This window comes from Cryptotermes secundus, unplaced genomic scaffold (genome assembly GCF_002891405.2).
Source record: "Cryptotermes secundus unplaced genomic scaffold, Csec_1.0 scaffold1475, whole genome shotgun sequence".
Lineage (NCBI taxonomy): Eukaryota > Metazoa > Arthropoda > Insecta > Blattodea > Kalotermitidae > Cryptotermes > Cryptotermes secundus.
This window is the reverse complement of record NW_019731600.1, coordinates 347556-366010: the sequence shown is the minus strand read 5'-3', so window position 1 is coordinate 366010 and position 18455 is coordinate 347556. Positions and strand designations below refer to the sequence as shown.

Here is an 18455-nt window from a genome sequence, read left to right as displayed (position 1 = left end):
AGAAACAATCATTGTTAAGATCCTTGTAAAGTTGTTGTTGTTGTTGTTGTTGTTATTGTTATTATTATTATTATTATTATTATTATTGTTATTGTTATTGTTACTATTACAAGACTTTTTATTGCTATTGGGGTGGGATTAAGTCCCTTGTACTGCGGCCACTTCTGGCCTATTGTACCAGCCCTGGATGATAGGTGAGGGTGATTGTGGAGCAATTGGTGGAATGAAAATTGCCAAGGGAAACCGAAGTACTTGTAGAAAACCTGCCCCAGCCCCACTTTGTCCACCATAAATCCCACTTGACCAGACCCCGGGATCGAACCCCGGCCGCCGCCGTGGGAAGCCAGCGACTAACCGCTTGAGCTATGGTGCGTCCATTACAAGACTTAATAATCAGTACACTAACACTATTCGTCTTGCTTTCTTATAGTATGCAACAAAGGAGAAGAATGGTGAGAAATACATGACACCGGCCGACTTTGTGCAGAAATATCTTGGATTATACTCAGATGCAAATTTCAATTCTGATTCAGTGAAACTCCTGGCCGGTATTGTTGACACCAGCAAGGATGGGTATGTATCTAATTGGTGAAGTGATGCTTGTGTCATCAGTTTGGAAATGTCTACATTTTTTAAATTGTTCTTCTTTTGGAATAAGAAAGACTTACCAGTGGAAGGATTGTGTTATTTTACCTGTTTATAATGATGAAATTGGCTGCAGTAAATATCTAGGCATATCGCTTTTATGGACTACTTTCTTCCATTTTGAAAGGATTTGCCTTCGTATCAGTGGTCTACCTCACTTCTCAGTCGGCCTGCATCTCTTTTCGCCAGGCATCCAGTTTGGCAGTTAGAGAACCGAACTGTGTTTCAATTATTTCTTTCATTTTTGCTTCCATCCTTTCATGATTGGTTCTAATCATTTTTTTTGCCTGTGCTCCCGGTCGTCATGTGCTTTCTCTTGGTCAGCTTTTCTATTGGCATTCGTGTCTTCTTTAATTTCATCTTTAATTTTGTTTATATGTATATGTATTATGTTGGACATTGTCCACTGTTAGGTCCACTTCCATCATTTCCACTTGGTATGGGAAAGGATTTTGTTCGGTTGGGCCCTTCAGAAAGAGTTGGTCTTGACTGATGGGCTAGTGATCAAGACTGGCTCCTTCTATTGCGCCCCACTGGGTAGGTTCCGTTTGCGCACTTACGCCTGGTGACAGAAGTGATCCAGCTTCTGAAATTTTGTATATTGTAATTGTACCTAAGACAATGAACAGTGTCCAACATAATGTTTATTTAAGAACACATTTGAAATACATGTGCAGGCAAAATTTTTGTACACCTTTCTTTTGTTTTTTTTATTATTTTTATTATATATCACGCTTTTCAGTTCAAAATTGGTATAATAATCACTGTATGCCATTAGATGTATATCTTGGTTTTATTAGCGTCTCATGTGGGGACTAAGCAAACATCCACTGATTGTGCAAGCTGATATAGGCAAAGAACCCTCCTGCAGTTTTGTTCTTTAGAGTGGACCAGATATCATCTGGATACATTTACTGAACATTTAAAGAGAAAAAGCGTCAGTTGGTCCTATTACTGGCACATTGAATCCATTTCTGCTTAAGGGTGTCTCTAAGGAAGGCATTTTTCAGTATTCTCTCATGGCACATATTTATTTATTGGTACTGCAATATCAATTATTGTAATCTCTCACCTAATAATTCTTTCTGGTGGGGGGTTGAAAATAAATACAGAAAGTTTTGTAGAAATATGGAATCACCCTAAAGGGATGTATGTTTAGCTTCATTTGTTTTATGAATCAGGCAAGTGAAACAAGACTTTTGTTTTCCGCCCTCCTTTCTCTGACTTACAATCCATAAGATAGAACTGTTTGATGTATATTTTTAAGCATTTTATCACACAGTGAAAGTTGGAATAGTTTATTTACTTCTTCAGGAGTTCTGTGGAGAAACCAGATATTCTTGTCCTTGTACCATTTTTTCCTTTCTGTTATTATTTAGATGGACAGTGTGGAACAATGATCAAAGAACTGCCATGGGATTCAAAACCATGCACCTTTTAGAATTTTTATTTCTTTGGGAACTAAATTATAGCACCTCATAGCAAGTTTCTGATATTGAGTCCCATTAGGAATGCTTCCAAAAATTATGATAGATTGTTGGACAAAGGAATGGTCAGTTGAGAGTTATTGTATGTGGTGATGATCACAGTGATAACAGTGTTTGTATGAACTTTCAGATTTTAAAGGTTGTAATGTTCAGTTTTCTGTCATAATTTCAACATTTCATATGAATCTTTATATGGGTTGTATTAGCTAGAGATGGATCAGCATGAAGGAGGTGAGGAGGTGATGTTGACTGAGGAAGGGAGGTGGATCTAGTCAGAACTTATTTAAATAATTATTATGAAATTATGTAGAAAGAGCACCACAGGAAGTACACATAGTTTTTATGTAGTAAAGATTCAAACTTCATGCTGTCAAATGTAAGTTCAGTGCATTACCATAAGGGTAATTCAGTTGTAATTTTGATGTATGAGAATGTTTGTGTAATGTGAATTTGTTGTTTTTGCAGACTCATCTCATTTCCTGAGTTCCAAGCCTTTGAGGGGCTGTTGTGTGTGCCTGATGCCCTGTACAAGACAGCATTCCAACTGTTTGACACAAATGGAAATGGAGTGGTACATTTTGGTGAGTTGATTGTCAGTATAAGCACTTTACAAAGATGAACTGTTGTGGGAAATTTATGTGTTTGTGGCCTCTCATACAGCACATACTGTGGAACATTTAGAATTTAAAAAGCACAACTCAAATATAATTTTATGACCTCAACACACACACACAAAACAAAGAAATTATATCTATTTATATATATTTTGAGCTGCCATTTTGGTTACATATTGCAAAGCATTCCATCACAACTCTCTTGCCTGTGGTCCTCAAGCAAACTATACTGACTGAGGCACTGCTGCTTGTTGTTGAAGTTAATGCCAACTTTAGCGGTTAGTGGGTGTCACATGATCAGTGCAATGGATCCCCATGGCCATTAATCTTGGTTTTCTGGACCGGGGACGCTGTTTTGTTGAAATAGCTCCTCAGTTATCAACACAAGGCTGAGTGCACCCTGTTCCAGACCCACTACTTCTGGTAGCGCCGGGAATCGAACCCGGGACCTCTGATTCTGTAGCCAGGAACTCCGGCCAGTAGACCACAGAAGCGGTGTGCATTCCATCATATGAAGTTTATTTAATTCTAATTACAATTTTACTGTAATAGATATGAGTACAATAAGAATATTTTCAAATTGAAGAAATGAAAATAAGATCAGTCAAGATCAGACTTGGATGTTTTATTTGGAATTATGATTACCAGATTAGTTCATGTATTCGTCATTTGGAAATGTAAAATTCTATAGATTACCTGAGTCCCTTACTGTTTAGACACTTTATTTAGACATTGACTTTGGTACCACGATGGACATTGTCTGTTGTGTGATTTAAAATATGAAAGCCACTTGTCTTCTCCCTGAACGAATGTAAAAACCTTCCTCACGGTTTTTTTTTTATGTAGTTCTCCAGGCAGTTGGGACCATGCACAATTCCCTCTTCAGAGCATGGACTCTGTCCTCTCAGGGTACCCATACCCATAGTCTTCCTTGGCTGTTTTGTTACAACACTCGCAGCTAAGAAGGGAACACACATGACAAGACGCGGTTTACACAGAAAATAAGAAAAACGACCCCATAGTGAATGAACCACATGCAAGTTTTAATTAAGACAAATAAGATGAATTATCTTAACAAGTTTTAGCGAGTGTAAATTTATCATAGTTAAATATGGACTTTTTAAATACTTTTTAAATGGTGTTGTGAAAACATATGAGGGCATGCAATGCAATAGATTGACATAATTGGGACACCTGATGATGGCACTGTGTTGCCGAAACATGTTGTGAAGTGACAGGTGAAATTGAGTGCACTACAAAACGGCCACTGTATGCATATCATGGATGAAAATCAGTGCAACAGGACGCTAAAATATAACATTATAACTCATCCCCCCTAAGGTAAAGTTGTCTCTGTACTTGACTAATTCAGCACTACGCCATGAAGGCATATGGGGATGTGGATGTATAGGTCCATATTTTCTTGACCTTAGCACTAGTTGGAGGTGTGTGGTTGGCTTCACACCCCTGCCGCTTTACCCCTGGGGAAAGAGCCCTCAGTACCCATTGCATAGGAGGCTGTGTGGGCCCCAGAGCCAGTCTGGACAACGTGGAGAAGAGAAAATTCTTGACCCTGCCAGGACTTTAACTCTGACTCCTCTGTTGTCCAGCCTGTAGCCAGTCACTATACCGACTACGCTATTGCAGCTCATCCCCCCCCCTTTCTTGATCAAAATTTAAATTTACTTTTATGTTAATGACAAATGAAGTGAGATATCATAACCATGTATTGCACACTTGTATACTCCATTTGGGAATTTTCTTGGGCTTGCTGGTGACAGTCAATTGGCTGTTTCACAGTAATTGAAAACATTAGTCTCCTGGACAGGGCTTCCAAACTCTCCACCCTGAAATGTAATATGAACTACATGTGAGGGGATAGAGCTGCTGCTTCTGTCCCCCCCCCAATTGGAGCGACCAGGCAGCATCTCTACTGAGGCACTTGAAATCAGTTCGGAATGGTTCGGGTGTGTGAAGGTATATGGCTGCTGACTCACGGTACACTTTATTTTAATAAATAGTACCACCATATGAATGAGTTTCTTCAATAAATAACTGTTCAAGAATAAATCCTGACTCCTGCAGCAGTCTCCAAAGACAGTGACTTCCACCCCATCCTAAGCATCTCATATTCCTGTCTCCCTAGCTCTCCTGCCACTTTTGCCCACATCACCTCTATTCTGATACCTAAAGCAAATCAGGTGGCTCTCTAGTAAATCTGCCATTATAGGATAGGGTGAAAGTTGAAGGTGCAGTGTCACTTTTGCCTGCTTCTGCTGATTTCTCTCCTGGCTTACTTTTCAAGCCTGAAGGTGAAAAGAGTGTTTCCACAAAACGTTGTGCTCTCTCTGAACTATGTGGTGTTATGTCTCAGAAGTCTGTGCTTTTCAGTGGGTACTTCTTTCTGGGTTTTCTAAAAATCTCATATCATCTGCCTTTATTCTACAAATATTTGCCATGGACCATATCCATGTTTCAGCTGCAGATATTAATATGGGCATATAGTTACTTTTAAGTAAACATATTTTCCCCACATTAGTATTTCACATTTCCAAAATATATCTCTAAGTAACTGATAATTTTTTATTCTTTTTGCAATTTATTCTTGTACTCTTTTCATTTATTTGTTACATTTTATCTTTTTATGATATATCGTCTTCTGTTACTTGTGTTCATAACTGTGTATTATAAAAATTTACATTTAATACAAAATGTTTATATACTGCACTGATACTTGTTATTTGTAATATTTTTCAGATGAATTCTCTGAGGTGATGAAGAAAACGGTTTTGCACAACAAAATTCCTTTTGATATGAATGGAGGATTTGTGAAGCTGTATTTTGGCAAGGACAAGAAGCGAGCCATCAGCTATGGAGAATTCAGCCAGTTTTTGCATGTAAATAAAATCCTTTGCAATTAGCAGTTACTGAATGCCTAATGGCCTCTGGGATTGACACACCATGGAAACTTTTATTACTCCAAGTGAACTGTGATGGCACAGTCAGTATGAACAAGTGGCTTGGGTTTGATACCCGGTGTGAGAGTTGGAAATTTTCTGTTCACCACTATTTCCAGAATGGAACTGGGGTTCTGCTTTTTGTCCATCAGGTTCTTTTTGGGTCTTTTCCTGGAAATACAAGCAACCAAAATTTGTTATTCACATGAAAGTGATTGTTTTGTTATCATTGTACCTGTGTGTGGGTGTGTGCATGCTTATGTGTGCCTGAGTGGGGGTGTATGTATAACTTTGATAAGCAGCATGAAGAATGCAAGTTTGATTTTCTAAAACCCCATCACGACAGGGAGTGTCTGCAGTTGTGAAGCCATTTGCTACTGCCAGAAATTTGAGTCCATCCCAATTAGCCTTGATCGAAATCTGGTATGATGTCTTATTTGTCTGCATCCACACTTCATGTCACTCTACTTACAGCAAATATTTCTTATCTTTCCACTTGAATTAACACAGTACTGCCACTCTACTGTCTCTGTGATTAGACAGGACAATACCTGCACATAGCAGGTCTGTACAAAGTGAAACAGAAGACATAAATGAATACTTAAGTGAAAAATTAATATATGAAGATGATACTAATTTGATTTGTCTGTCTGTTCACCTAGGAGGAAAACATAATACTATAGTTGAACCAGCAAAATTAATCCAAAGTTTTCCATTAGAATTTATCTTGACAACCAATAACAAGAAGGCTGTTTCTCTTTGCAGTGTTACAGTACCACTGAGAAGTTACTTCAGCCTTCATGAGCCACATAATTTTCTTTTCAAATGTTTATAATTTATTTCACTGAAAGTAAGAGACCATATTTTCATATCCCAATCTCCCAGGATTGTGGTCCCTGGACCCTGAAGTAAGGATGACACCTGTAGATAGTTGAGCAGATTGTCACTTTCTGATTGTTGGTTGTGAGTAGGTGTACTTAATCAAGATCAGTCTGCAATATAGACAAGGTTTATTAAGTGTAAGTTATCAGAAATGTGAGCCAGCAAAACACAGGTGGTATAGCAACTTGCTGGGGTTGGATGGCTGAGGGTCTTAATCTGAGTCCTGGTAGAGGCAATATTTTTCTCCTCTCTATGACATCCAGACTGATTCTCCAGCCTCCTATCCAATGAGTACTGTAGGCTTTTTCCCCCAGGGCTAAAGCGGCTGGGGCATGAAGGGGACCCCTCACCACCAGCTAGTGCCAAGTGCAAGAATACATGGATCTATACGTACACTCCCCCATGTCATAGTGTTTATTAGTTAAACACAGGGACAACTTTACCTTTTTTTTTACTGATCAGAAATACAGATAATGAAACGTTTGAATCAGAGGACCCAGAGAGTCGGTGAATTTTAAACAAAGTCTGAAGTACTTTTCGAACTGACATAAGAACTGCCCTCAAGGGACTGGTAGAATTTCCCGCACCTTGACATGAAACCCTGAGCTTATAAAGTGAATTTGTAGCAGGAAGGGGATATCCAGTTTCTTCCTCACGCAACTTCTGATTCTTAACATTCAAAATAATTGGCCAGTTATAAATTCAAGATGCTCATGTGCACAGAGATATGATCTTGTGGCCAGCTGGTTAGCTCATTTTGAACTCCTTACAGCTGTCATAATGTCTTTGGGTACACATATCCAGTAGACATGGGTGCATTCTTGGATTTCCCAAATGCAAAAGCTCATTAGTAGTTATAATACCATGGAATGGGATTGCCTTGAATTACTGTCTAAGACAAGACCTGTCAGTGCCAGTCTGTTGGGAGGAATGTTAATGTGTCTGGGGTTCAAATCCCTGAAGGATCTGAGATCTTAAAATATTTCACAATATGTAAAGAGTTGGTAAATTTATTAATGTTTTATATATCATGATCATTATTAGTATGGAAAGCAAATGAGGAATTCTCAGTTTTTGAACTGAGTAACAAGCACTTCCTGAATGCAAATGTTGTGAAGTCTCATTTGTTATTGTTATTGCCACATGCGATATAAACAGTCATGTTCATTGATTTGTTACAGGACTTTCATGAGGAGTATGCAATGGAAGCATTCCGGAGGTATGACCAGGTAGGCACAGGGTTCATTTCTGCCCTGGATTTCCAAGATATCATGATTAGTATCAAGAGCCATCTGCTGACGAATGAAGTGAAAGCAAACTTGGTGGCAGCAGCATCGGGGGGACAAGGGGGCAAATGGGTCAGCTTCCCATATTTCATGGCGTTCAATTCCCTTCTGAACAACATGGAACTCATAAAGAGGATCTACCTCAATGCTACTAATGGCAATAGGAACCAGGAAGTCACAAAGGGTATGTTTAATTATGTCGTCATTATCAGTTCTTCATATATCATTTCAGACTATGTTTGTGAGCTAAATGCAAATATTATAGTAATGGGATCTCATAATTTTTCCAGCACTTTGTATCTGTGCTGAATATTATCTTGTAATGACTGGCATGCTGTCTTCATATCCAGGAATCCCAGTTTTGGTACTTGACTCATAGACCAGCTGTTGTAACTGAGGTTTTTATGATTTCCTCAGCACAGACAGCCAGATACCTTAAAATAGGCCACCAACTTCTTTCTACACCCTTTTCCTGTCATTGTTTAGAACAGTATACCACTTCTATCTCAAGAATGGTATTAACCAGTTTGTCATCTAAACCATTATTGTGCATTACATAGATCTTTTTGTCTTTCTTGTTTTCAGAGGAGTTTCTCCACTCCGCACAGATGATGTCTCAGATCACACCACTGGAGGTAGACATTCTATTCCTCCTTTGTGACCTGCTTCATCAAACAGGGTGAGTAATATGCTGCCATCTAGCATCTTTGGTTAAATGTATGTCACCAAAATTATCAGTAGTGACTGAAGAAATTAATGTTATATATCTAAACATCATAATGTTTAATACCTTCTGTGCAACATTTTCCTGATTTGTATTGGACATTGTTCACTGCCTGATGTGTTCAGAAATATTGTGTTTTATAAGATTTGCAGAATGTAAGGTTATGTAGTGTGTTGCAAGTGGTAGGAAGGTTGTGAAGTTTGTGTTGCATTATACTAGTGCTATTTGTGAAAATCATACTAATTCAAGGGACATAGGATGGTAGCTCAGTCAGTATAGCACCTAGGGTATGGGCTGTGTGACCAAGGAACTGGGTTTGAAGTCCCAGCAAGGGCAAAGGATTTTTCTCTTCTCCACAGCATCCAGCCTGGCTTTTGGATCCACTCAGCCTCCTCTCCTGTGGATACTCAGGATTCTTTCTCTGGGAGTAAAGGGGTCAGAATGTGAAGCTCCATTTATTGTGAGGTTAAGTAAATGTGAAAATAAACCTCACTTCCACATATGTAGTGTGATAATAAAGTTTGTGAACTCATCATGGCAAAAGTGCTACATATCCCATTGCTGAATATCACTGTGATCACCTTCAGAGTACTCCCCTATGGAAGCTATGCACTAATGCCAGCGTCTATTACACCCTTAAAAACAATTTTGGAACTGGTTTTGTGGAATGGCCTTCAGAGCTGCCATTATATTATTTCTGATGTCATCAGTGTGATCAAAATGCCATCCTTTCAATATTTCCGTTATCTTCAAGAACAGAAAAAAGTCATTGGAGACTAGATCCAGTGAATAGGGAGGGTGTTCCAGCACAGTTATTAATTTACTAACTAAAAACTCCCTCGTGGACAGTCCCATGTGAGCAGGTCCTTGGGACCGTTTATGCACACACCTTCCTCATGTCAAGATCTTCAGTTAAGATTTTCCAAACTATTTCTCTGTTGATATTTTCTTGTTCTTCTATGCTCCTGACAGTCAGGCAACGATTTTCACGCACAATTTGACAAACCTCGCAATGTTTTCTTCAGTTCTGCTCATTGCTGGCTGCCCTGATCTCTCTTCATCAATGACACTTTCTCTTCCCTCAGGAAAACGTGTTACCCACTCGTAAACTGCTGTTTTTCTCATAGCATTACTTGCACTAACATCCCTCTGATTTCGCTGCCACTCTTGCCAAGTTTAACAAGAAATTTAATGTTCATTCATTGCTCTAATTCGAGCCCTGACATTCTTGCCACGGTACACCAAAACACACTCAGAAAGAGACTGCCATAGATCAACAACAACACAGCTGTGAAACACCGATATGCCGACATCATCAAACCATATTAAGGTTTCTGTCCACTGCTGCCACAGGAAGCACATGGTAGCGAGTTCGTGAACTTTATTGTCAGACCTCATACGATTTCATGCTGTGATGTTCAGTTAATTAATTTTTATAGTTCAAACATATGTAATTTCATTGAAAGTCAGGAAATCTCCCATATCTTCTGCACATTAATGTGCTGCAATTCTGATACATTGCCATGATATAGTATCAATTAGCAATGCATATATACAATTGCATGTTCCTGCAACCATTGGCCCAAAGATGATTTGGTCATTGGTCTATAGTCAGAGTTTCTGAGCTCGGCATCTTTCAGCATTCAGTGGAGAACAGTAAATCTGAAATGTCATGTTTAGTTTGTATTTTCATTGTCAGTACACAGCAATTCTCATAGTTCTCCTGGGATATTCAGCCAAAGGAGGCAAGTTGAATTTCTCACTATGTTAACTTCTTTGTACATACACATCTTCTGCTTTTACCCTGAAAATAAGGGGCTCCACAGCGCCCATAAACTATCTGCACATTACCATATCCAATACTTGCATACTGGATACATCAAAGCTAATATTCCCTTGAAATGTATACTGCTCCACCTTTTTCCACTGTGTGTACATATTCATGTGCTCTTGGCCACTTGCATGCCATCATTTCTCAGCATCCGAATTGATGTGTACAGTCTTTCCTGCCAAAACTTCCATGTTCTTCTCCTCTTTGTATGCCATGTTGTGTTCTAGATTATGTGCACACGTTTGTTAATTGACAGTATCTTACAATTAATATGTTGCTGGACATTATCCATCATCTTGTCTGTTCTAAAAAAACCGTCTAGTTTCTATTAAAAAACACAACATTTCGGGAACTGGAATCTGTCCCCATCTTCAGGTTAAACCTACTCATTTGGGTCCAATAGACAGAGCTAGCCCCTATCTCCGGACAACTATGCCAGTTTCAGAAGGGGTTCATAAAACAAGCACAACATAATCCATCTGTGACCATCTGGTAACCATTTGTTTCATATGTTGGTACCACAAGGAATATTGCTTCTCTCCCGGTATGATTTCATTCTAGATATTTGTCTGGTGCTAAGCCTCAAATTATGATAGCTTCAATATCTCTTAGCTCTCACAGATGGATTATGTTGTGCTTGTTTTATGAACCCCTTCTGAAACTGGCATAGTTGTCCAGAGATAGGGACTAGCACTGTCTATTGGACCCAATTGAGTAGGTTTAACCTGAAGACGGGGACAGATTCCAGTTCCTGAAACGTTGTGTTTTTTAATAGAAATTAGACGGTTTTTTTAGAACAGACAAGATGATGGATAATGTCCAGCAACATATTAATTGTAACAATTTACCATCATCACAAACTTTTAGATCTTATTGACAGTATCTTCATTGTTTATTTGGACTGTGGCAGGAGCACTCACTCAGAGTCACAATTTATCCTTCTAGGGATTACTTTCTTGAGCATGTCCATATCCAAGGTCCAAGGTCTGGACCCACCTTCCTTTGCTGTTTATTCCTCCAACATAACAAACTCTTTTTGGGACATGTATCAACATGAACGTCACTCATACACAATCCAGATTACCAGATGGTTGTCTTTTTTTTTTTTTTCACTCACTACAAATACAGTTAGTATGCAAGCAAGTAAAAACATGTTACTTATTCAAAAGCTAATTTTAACCACAGTAAATGCTATGAAGACATATTTAACCATGTACACGTTACTCATACACAGTGAAAACTACCGGAAAAAATGTACAAACCCAACCACAATTCAAATGTTTTATTTTGTAGATAATATTTTTGCAGATGTTTATTAACCTTTCCTGGGCGTGCATTGCACTGTTGCAGTGGTGCATGTATGTGCAGTCCAGTTAGCTGAGCACTGAATTTTTTGCTGCTGATACTTTTGTCTTTAATTAAAATCTGGTTGTCAGCCATGTTATTCCAAGTGATTTAAAATTCCATGATACTTACTAGATGTTGCACTTACAATGCAGGGCAGTCTTAGTTTTTTCATATTTGTACTTCATTTTGATGCTGAACCATTGAAACAGTCAGGTAATAAAAAGAGTAGAATATTATGCAATCTGTGATTTTCCCTCAGTTATGGCTCAACTTACATGGTCCTAGCTCATTTAAAATCTGCAGAATTGTAACACTTTTGCCTGTTGTTTACTTCATTATCTGCAGCAGGTTTGTTCTGCATCAAATTACTGAGGGACTGTGTTGTGTAGCATTGTAAAAAATATATTTCTTCAAGTATACCGAGATCTTCCTGCACTGATCAGATCTGTGAAGCACAATCACATGAATAGGAATTGGACCCATGGGGTTGAAAGCATTTATACACATTTAATATACTGTAATGTTACTTACCGACAGTAGAAAAATGCAATTAATTTTCTGATGCCAAAACAGAGAAAGCACCAGATTCTACGCTGTTTTTATTCTGAGCACTATGGACGAATGTTCACAAGATTTGATGTACAATGAATGAATGTACAAGGGGTGGGCTTTCTCGGCCCTTGCACTGCAACGTACAGTGGTCTGTTGTGCTTAAGATTTGATGTAACTACATTTGTCTTGGTAACAGCAAGTCAAGTGAGGAAGAGAACCATCTGTTAATGAACATTGATATCAAGACTGTGTACACTTCATGTTTGAGACACTGCTTTCACACAAGTAGATACTCCCAAGAGGAGGACAAGGTTAAGAAATTTTGTGGGGAATGGAAGAGTGCTCTTGGGGGTCACACAGATCCATTTGGCACGTTGTATGCAGCTGGCATTCCAGAAGTTCGGCAACCTTGGTCTGTAGATATTAAATTTGAAAGTAACTCTATATTCCTCTGAAATTTGTATTTGAAAGTTAATTATAAGAGCTTACTTGTTTAGTACAATATCAGGCCATAATTTGATTTATAGAAAGACTTCTGTGGTGGAAGTATGTAGAAAACATTGTCAAAAAGTTTATAAAAGTGGCTGTCTAAACATTTTCAACTTTCACAGTGACTTTTAAAATGTGCCGACAGCAGTGTTCATCAGATTTGATTTCAGATTTGTTCCTCTGGAGTGTAATGAAAGAATCTTCAGTGAGTGTTTCCTTTTTTAGTGAAGAAACTCATTTTGAACATAGTAACACAGTGTAATGCCAGATTATGACAATTATATGTCTTCTGTATTACCTTAAATTAAAGACCAAGACATTGAACAATGTCCAAATAAAAAGTATGAAATAAGAACTGCCTTCTTTTATACAAGAAAACTGTAATTAAGCTAATATTTTAGTCACCATTCTTCCAAATTGAAATTTCATGAAAGAGCCTCCTCACTTTCTCATCTGGAATGATGACTAACTAGTTTCGTCCATTTTTCTTTCTGTTCTTTCTTGCTTCCATACTGGATCGCTCAGTTATTTGCCGAAGAGGCCTGGGGAAGAACAACGTCAATGGTTGGGGTGATTATGTTTATCATTTCACACACGTTCGCACTTACTTGTGTAAATTGTATGATTCTGCAAACTAGTCCCACTTTCTGTCCATCAGACTCTCTTATATATCATACATATGTATGTTATTGTCCATGTGCCTCCAGAGTCTGCATATTCTGTGAAGTTCTTGGATGGTGCTGTTCTATGATGTATGGAAGTGTTATTTTAATCCATGGCTTTCTTATGGTTTCCTCTTGTTTTACACAAACCAGTAAAATGCATGCAAATGTTAGATGGTAACAAGATTCAGGTATGTAATTTTGTTTCTGAAACTTATTTTTATATTATGACCAGATATTCCAATTTGAGGGTTTTCGTATGTGAATTTTGTTTTATTCTTGAATGAATAATTTTGTTTGTGGTAAACAAGAAGACTAATTAGGACTAATTCTTTTCCTATATTTGATGGCTATTTCTCAAAGTCTGATATTAGAGCATGGTTTTTATTTATGGCAGTGTGTGATAAAGAAAATGTTAGTGTTATGTATCAGTTTCAATCCTGTCAAGAATTTCCATCTGTTCAGAGTTACTAGTAACAATTCTGTTACTATTTATTTCAAGTCAACCTTACTATTTTATCTACTTATGTGCATAATTTGAATTAATACTTTTAATATGCTTTACATGTATCAGTTACTTTTGTACTAAATATTCAGTTTGCTATTATTTCTACAGTTTCTTATGCTCTGTGTGTAAAATAAAAGTAAAATATTTTTTGTACATGTGGATGATATAGGAATGAAATGTAAGGATGTAACAGTTGGGCACTAAGCAGTAATGTGTTTTATATCCATACAGTTGGTTTGATGCTAGCAGAATGAGCAGTAGTTCATATTTGGGTATATTAGATATAAATAATTAAATACAGATATAGAAGATTCATAAGGAGCCAGGATAGCATAGTTGATATAGTGACTGGCTGTGGACTGGACGACCGAGGGGTCAGAGTTTGAGTCCTGGTAGGATCAAGAATTTTCACTTCTTAAGTCGTCCAGACTGGCCCTGGGGTTCAGTGGATACCGGGCCTTCTTTCCCAGGGGTAAAGCGGCCGGGACGTGAAGCTGACCACTCACCTCCAACTAGTACCAAGGTCAAGAAAATGTGGGTCTATACATTAACTCCTCCACGTGTCTTCATGGCGTAGTGCTTGATTAGTTAAGCACAGGGACAACTTTACCTTTTACCTTCTATAGAAGGTTCAATTTGATCTCGGAGCAAGATGTTGGTGTATATTATGGTTTTGTCTTTTTAATTAGAGGTACATTTGTATAACATATATTATGGGCTGTACTTTTTTACATCTTTTCTGAATCATGATTTTCTGAATTATGCACCACATTTCAACTTTCTCAGAACTTGTCATCATTATGTCCTCACATGTGGGACATAACATTCTCTCTGTGTTGTGTGGTTTCGCATACAGTTAAATGTCATTTGTCTGTCAGAGTGATCGATTTTGGACTTGAAGTGTGAAGTACTATATCGTTTTAGGTTTTCACAGTGACATGTATTACAATTGTTAATTACAGTTTTTGTGTAAGAAATTATTTTACATGTGAATGACTAGGATAGGTTGTTCTGACTGGTGAAATATACTTTGATCACGTATTGTACTTTAGTTTGGTTTCTGTAATGCTACACTAGTCTTCAGATTATGTGTCTTGTATGGGAATGATACATTCTTGTAGCATTTGACATCCATGTGTCTTGCAGGAGAATAGTGTACAACGATCTCCAGGCTATTGCACCTGAGCAGTATTTTAAGCAGATCACCAAACGACTGGCAGAGATCAAGGCTGTTTCTGTAAGTAGGAAGTCATTCTGCAGGGCACATTAAAGACTCACTTATAATGCAACACATCAGTAGTACTGTTTTCACTTACAGTAATCATCATTAATTGTGATGTTATTTTGCCGTTATACTGGAAGTAAAAATTAGTAAAGTAAAGCTATCCCTGTAACAGGCTGCGAAGGTCCATAGGGTTGTGAGACATTGAGGGTCCCACACTATCTAGACAATCAGCTCAAAGATGGCGGTAAGGTTGTCAGCCTTTTGCGCCGGCCGCGCTTTACTACCCGGGAAAATTATTTAATTAATTCCTGGTACTCATTTCTGTTAGAGGCTGAGTCAACTACAGGGCTATAGTGCGGCCAAAAGGATTAGGTCAATTTGAAAAAATCCCATGACCTCATCGGGACTTGAACCTGCGACCATCCGGCTTGTAAAAATGTTTTGACTACAAAGAGCTCATCATTAGGATTTTGCATACTTTCTAACTTATTATATAATACTCTTTCTTACTCTTTCTTATTATGTTTCCCTTATCTCTTATGTTTGTTTTGGTTGTGTTTGTTGCTTTGTTATTTGTGATCTTTTGTTATGTTCATTGCTTATTATCATTTGGCATTTGTATCTGAAGCATAGTAATGTTTATTCCCATGCAATAAAGCACAACAGGATGCTGCAGCATAGAATTATGAGCAAGTTACTCATCACGTGAAATACGAATGGGAGGGTGTACTGTAGTTTGTATCACACATTTTCCAAATGCAACCTTCAAGATTTTGCATCCGTTATTCAGTATCATTGTTTATAGAGATGTTGCACTGCCTTGAGGTATATATTACGTGTATTTTTCTTTATTCCTCTTCAAAAATCTGCCATACATAAAAATCCTTCAAATGAAAGACATATTAGTGAAATTTATGTTTTGTGACATACAGGAGTTGAACAAAATAATGGAAACACTACAGGTACTGTACACATTTCTTTATTAATATGATACTGGACCACCTTTTGCCTTCAGTACACAGCCGCAGTCCTCCTTGGAATGGACTCGTACAGGTTTTGAACAGTCTAGCAGAATTCTATATCATTCTTCTTGAAGAACATCTTCGAGTTGCTTTAGAGATGTTGGAGGTGGGAATCTGTTCCTCACTCTAGTCTCCAAAACTGATCGGACTGGTTCAGTGATGTTCAAATCGGGTGACTGTGCTGACCATGACTGAACAGTTCCAGCTATGTGAATGGGAACATTGTCTTCTTAGAAAACTGCATCATTGTGCGGAAATAACATCTGGATCATGGGATGCACCTGATTACCCAACCTGTCCATATACTCCCTTGCAGGAATTCGGCTGTGAAGGCCAATAATTGGACCAAGAGAACGTCCCTTGTGTTCCACTGTTGGAACCAGGAATTTCAGATTGGAGGCTTCCTTGGGTGTTCTCCAAATGTAAACTCTTTCTGATGTAGGGAACGGTGTGAAGGATGAATCATCTGACCGTATCGCATGCACATTTCTATTTGTCTGCTGTTCAGGTAGGGAACACATTTTCAAACCAACAATTGGGAATGAGAGTTTCCACGAAATTAGTAATGATAGTGGAGTTGGAGTAGTAAACTTTGCCATATCCAAAAATCTGACTGTCAAAAGCATGATGTTCCCTCATCATAACATTCATAAATTTACTTGGGAATTTCCTGATTGGAAATGTACAACCAAACTGACCACATTTTGAGACAGGAGATGGCATTCAAGTATACTTCATATCTGATCATTCAGGGCAGCAGATTATGATACTGACTACTATCTGGTGGCAGCAAAGATTAAGGAAAGACTGGGAGTGAGTAAACAAACAATGCCTAGACTTCATGTGGAGAGGTTCAATCTCCAGAAATTAAATGGGGCAGAGAGTAAAGAACAGTATCGTGTTGAAATTTCAAATAGGTTCACAGCTTTGGAAAACTTAGACACTGAGGAGGAAATTAATAGAGCTTGGGAAACTATAGAGAATATCAAAATTTCAGCCACAAAGAGTCTAGGTTACTATGAATTGAAGCATAAGCCATGGTTTGATGAAGGATGCTCAGAATTATTAGACCAAAGGAAACAAGCCAAACTGCAGTTGTTACAGGATCCAAGCGAAATAAATAGGGATAATATGAACAATATAAGACATGAAACCAGCAGGCATTTCAGGAATGGAAAGAGGGAATATCTGAAAGACAAAATTAATGAGCTTGCAATGGACAGTAAGAACAAGAACATTAGAGACCTGTATAGAAAAATAAATTACTTTAAGAGGGTTTACCAAGCTAGCAGCAAGTTAGAGAAGGATGAGAATGGTGATCTGCTTGCAGATTCTCACAGCATTATGAATGTTTTCCACTTGTAATTTACTTGTAATGGATTGTATTAGAATGTTTATGATATTTGTACGACAAGTTGTATCTTGTGCCAAATTTGTAACCAAGACGATCTCCACATCCACATGAGTTTGTAACTCCTGATAGGATTTATGGAAGTGAAATAAAGTATGTATGTATGTATAGGTGAAAGAACTACTTCTGTCAGTTATTGAATGTACATAGGATCAGTAAATTTAGGCAGATAGAGAGATGCATACAGCTGAGCCGTTAGTACCTGATCCTAGCCCTCTTGAGATTGAAATTGCTATTGCAAAGTTGAAACGGTATAAATCGCCAGGTAGTGATCAAATTTAAGCAGAACTGATTCAAGCAGATGTTGAAATATTACATTCTAAGGGCCAGAAACTAATTAATTTTATTTGGAATGAGGAAAAATTGCCTGATCTAACTAAGGAGTCTATTATTGTACCACTTCACAAGAAGAATGATAAAACTTTTCTTTTGAAGGTCTCACCAAAATAAAACAAATTCGTCAGAAAATTTGAATTTGTGTTTACAGAGTCCTGAAGAGCGAGGCCTCTTGATTCAGATCCTAGAGAGCGCGTACAGGTTCACACTTGGCTCCATTGGTGGTGGTAAGTTAATGCCAAGATGATTTCTTCATGCTTTAGCAGAGAATTTATTACACCGTGCTTTCCCCACCCACGTGCACTTTCTGCAGTTCTGTGCTCAAACATGCATTTATACCAGGAAATGCCTGTTTAATCAGTATGTTGTGGGAATGGCTTTTCTTGCTTGAAATCATGATTTCCACTAAAGGGTGTTTATGCAAAACAGCAAGAAACTGTTCATCTTTTTGTAATATTTACTGTGTACAATTATCAG

The 18455-nt window shown here is 38.0% G+C and overlaps 1 protein-coding gene across 14 annotated transcripts in view; it reads left to right on the top strand.

Moving 5' to 3' along the window:
* The window catches only part of LOC111867277 (calcium-binding mitochondrial carrier protein Aralar1), a 114106-nt gene that overhangs the window by 46181 nt on the left and 49470 nt on the right, over positions 1-18455 (top strand). For all 14 annotated transcript variants that reach the window (XR_002843317.1, XR_002843318.1, XR_004513335.1 and 11 more), the window contains 7 exons: positions 431-573; positions 2598-2713; positions 5504-5643; positions 7767-8055; positions 8457-8550; positions 15131-15221; positions 18130-18205. Coding sequence is in view for 8 of the 14 variants with exons in the window: in XM_033752619.1 (XP_033608510.1) it covers positions 431-573; positions 2598-2713; positions 5504-5643; positions 7767-8055; positions 8457-8550; positions 15131-15221; positions 18130-18205 (949 nt within the window). In the remaining 6 variants the exon portion in view is untranslated. The remainder of the gene's footprint in view (positions 1-430; positions 574-2597; positions 2714-5503; positions 5644-7766; positions 8056-8456; positions 8551-15130; positions 15222-18129; positions 18206-18455) is intronic.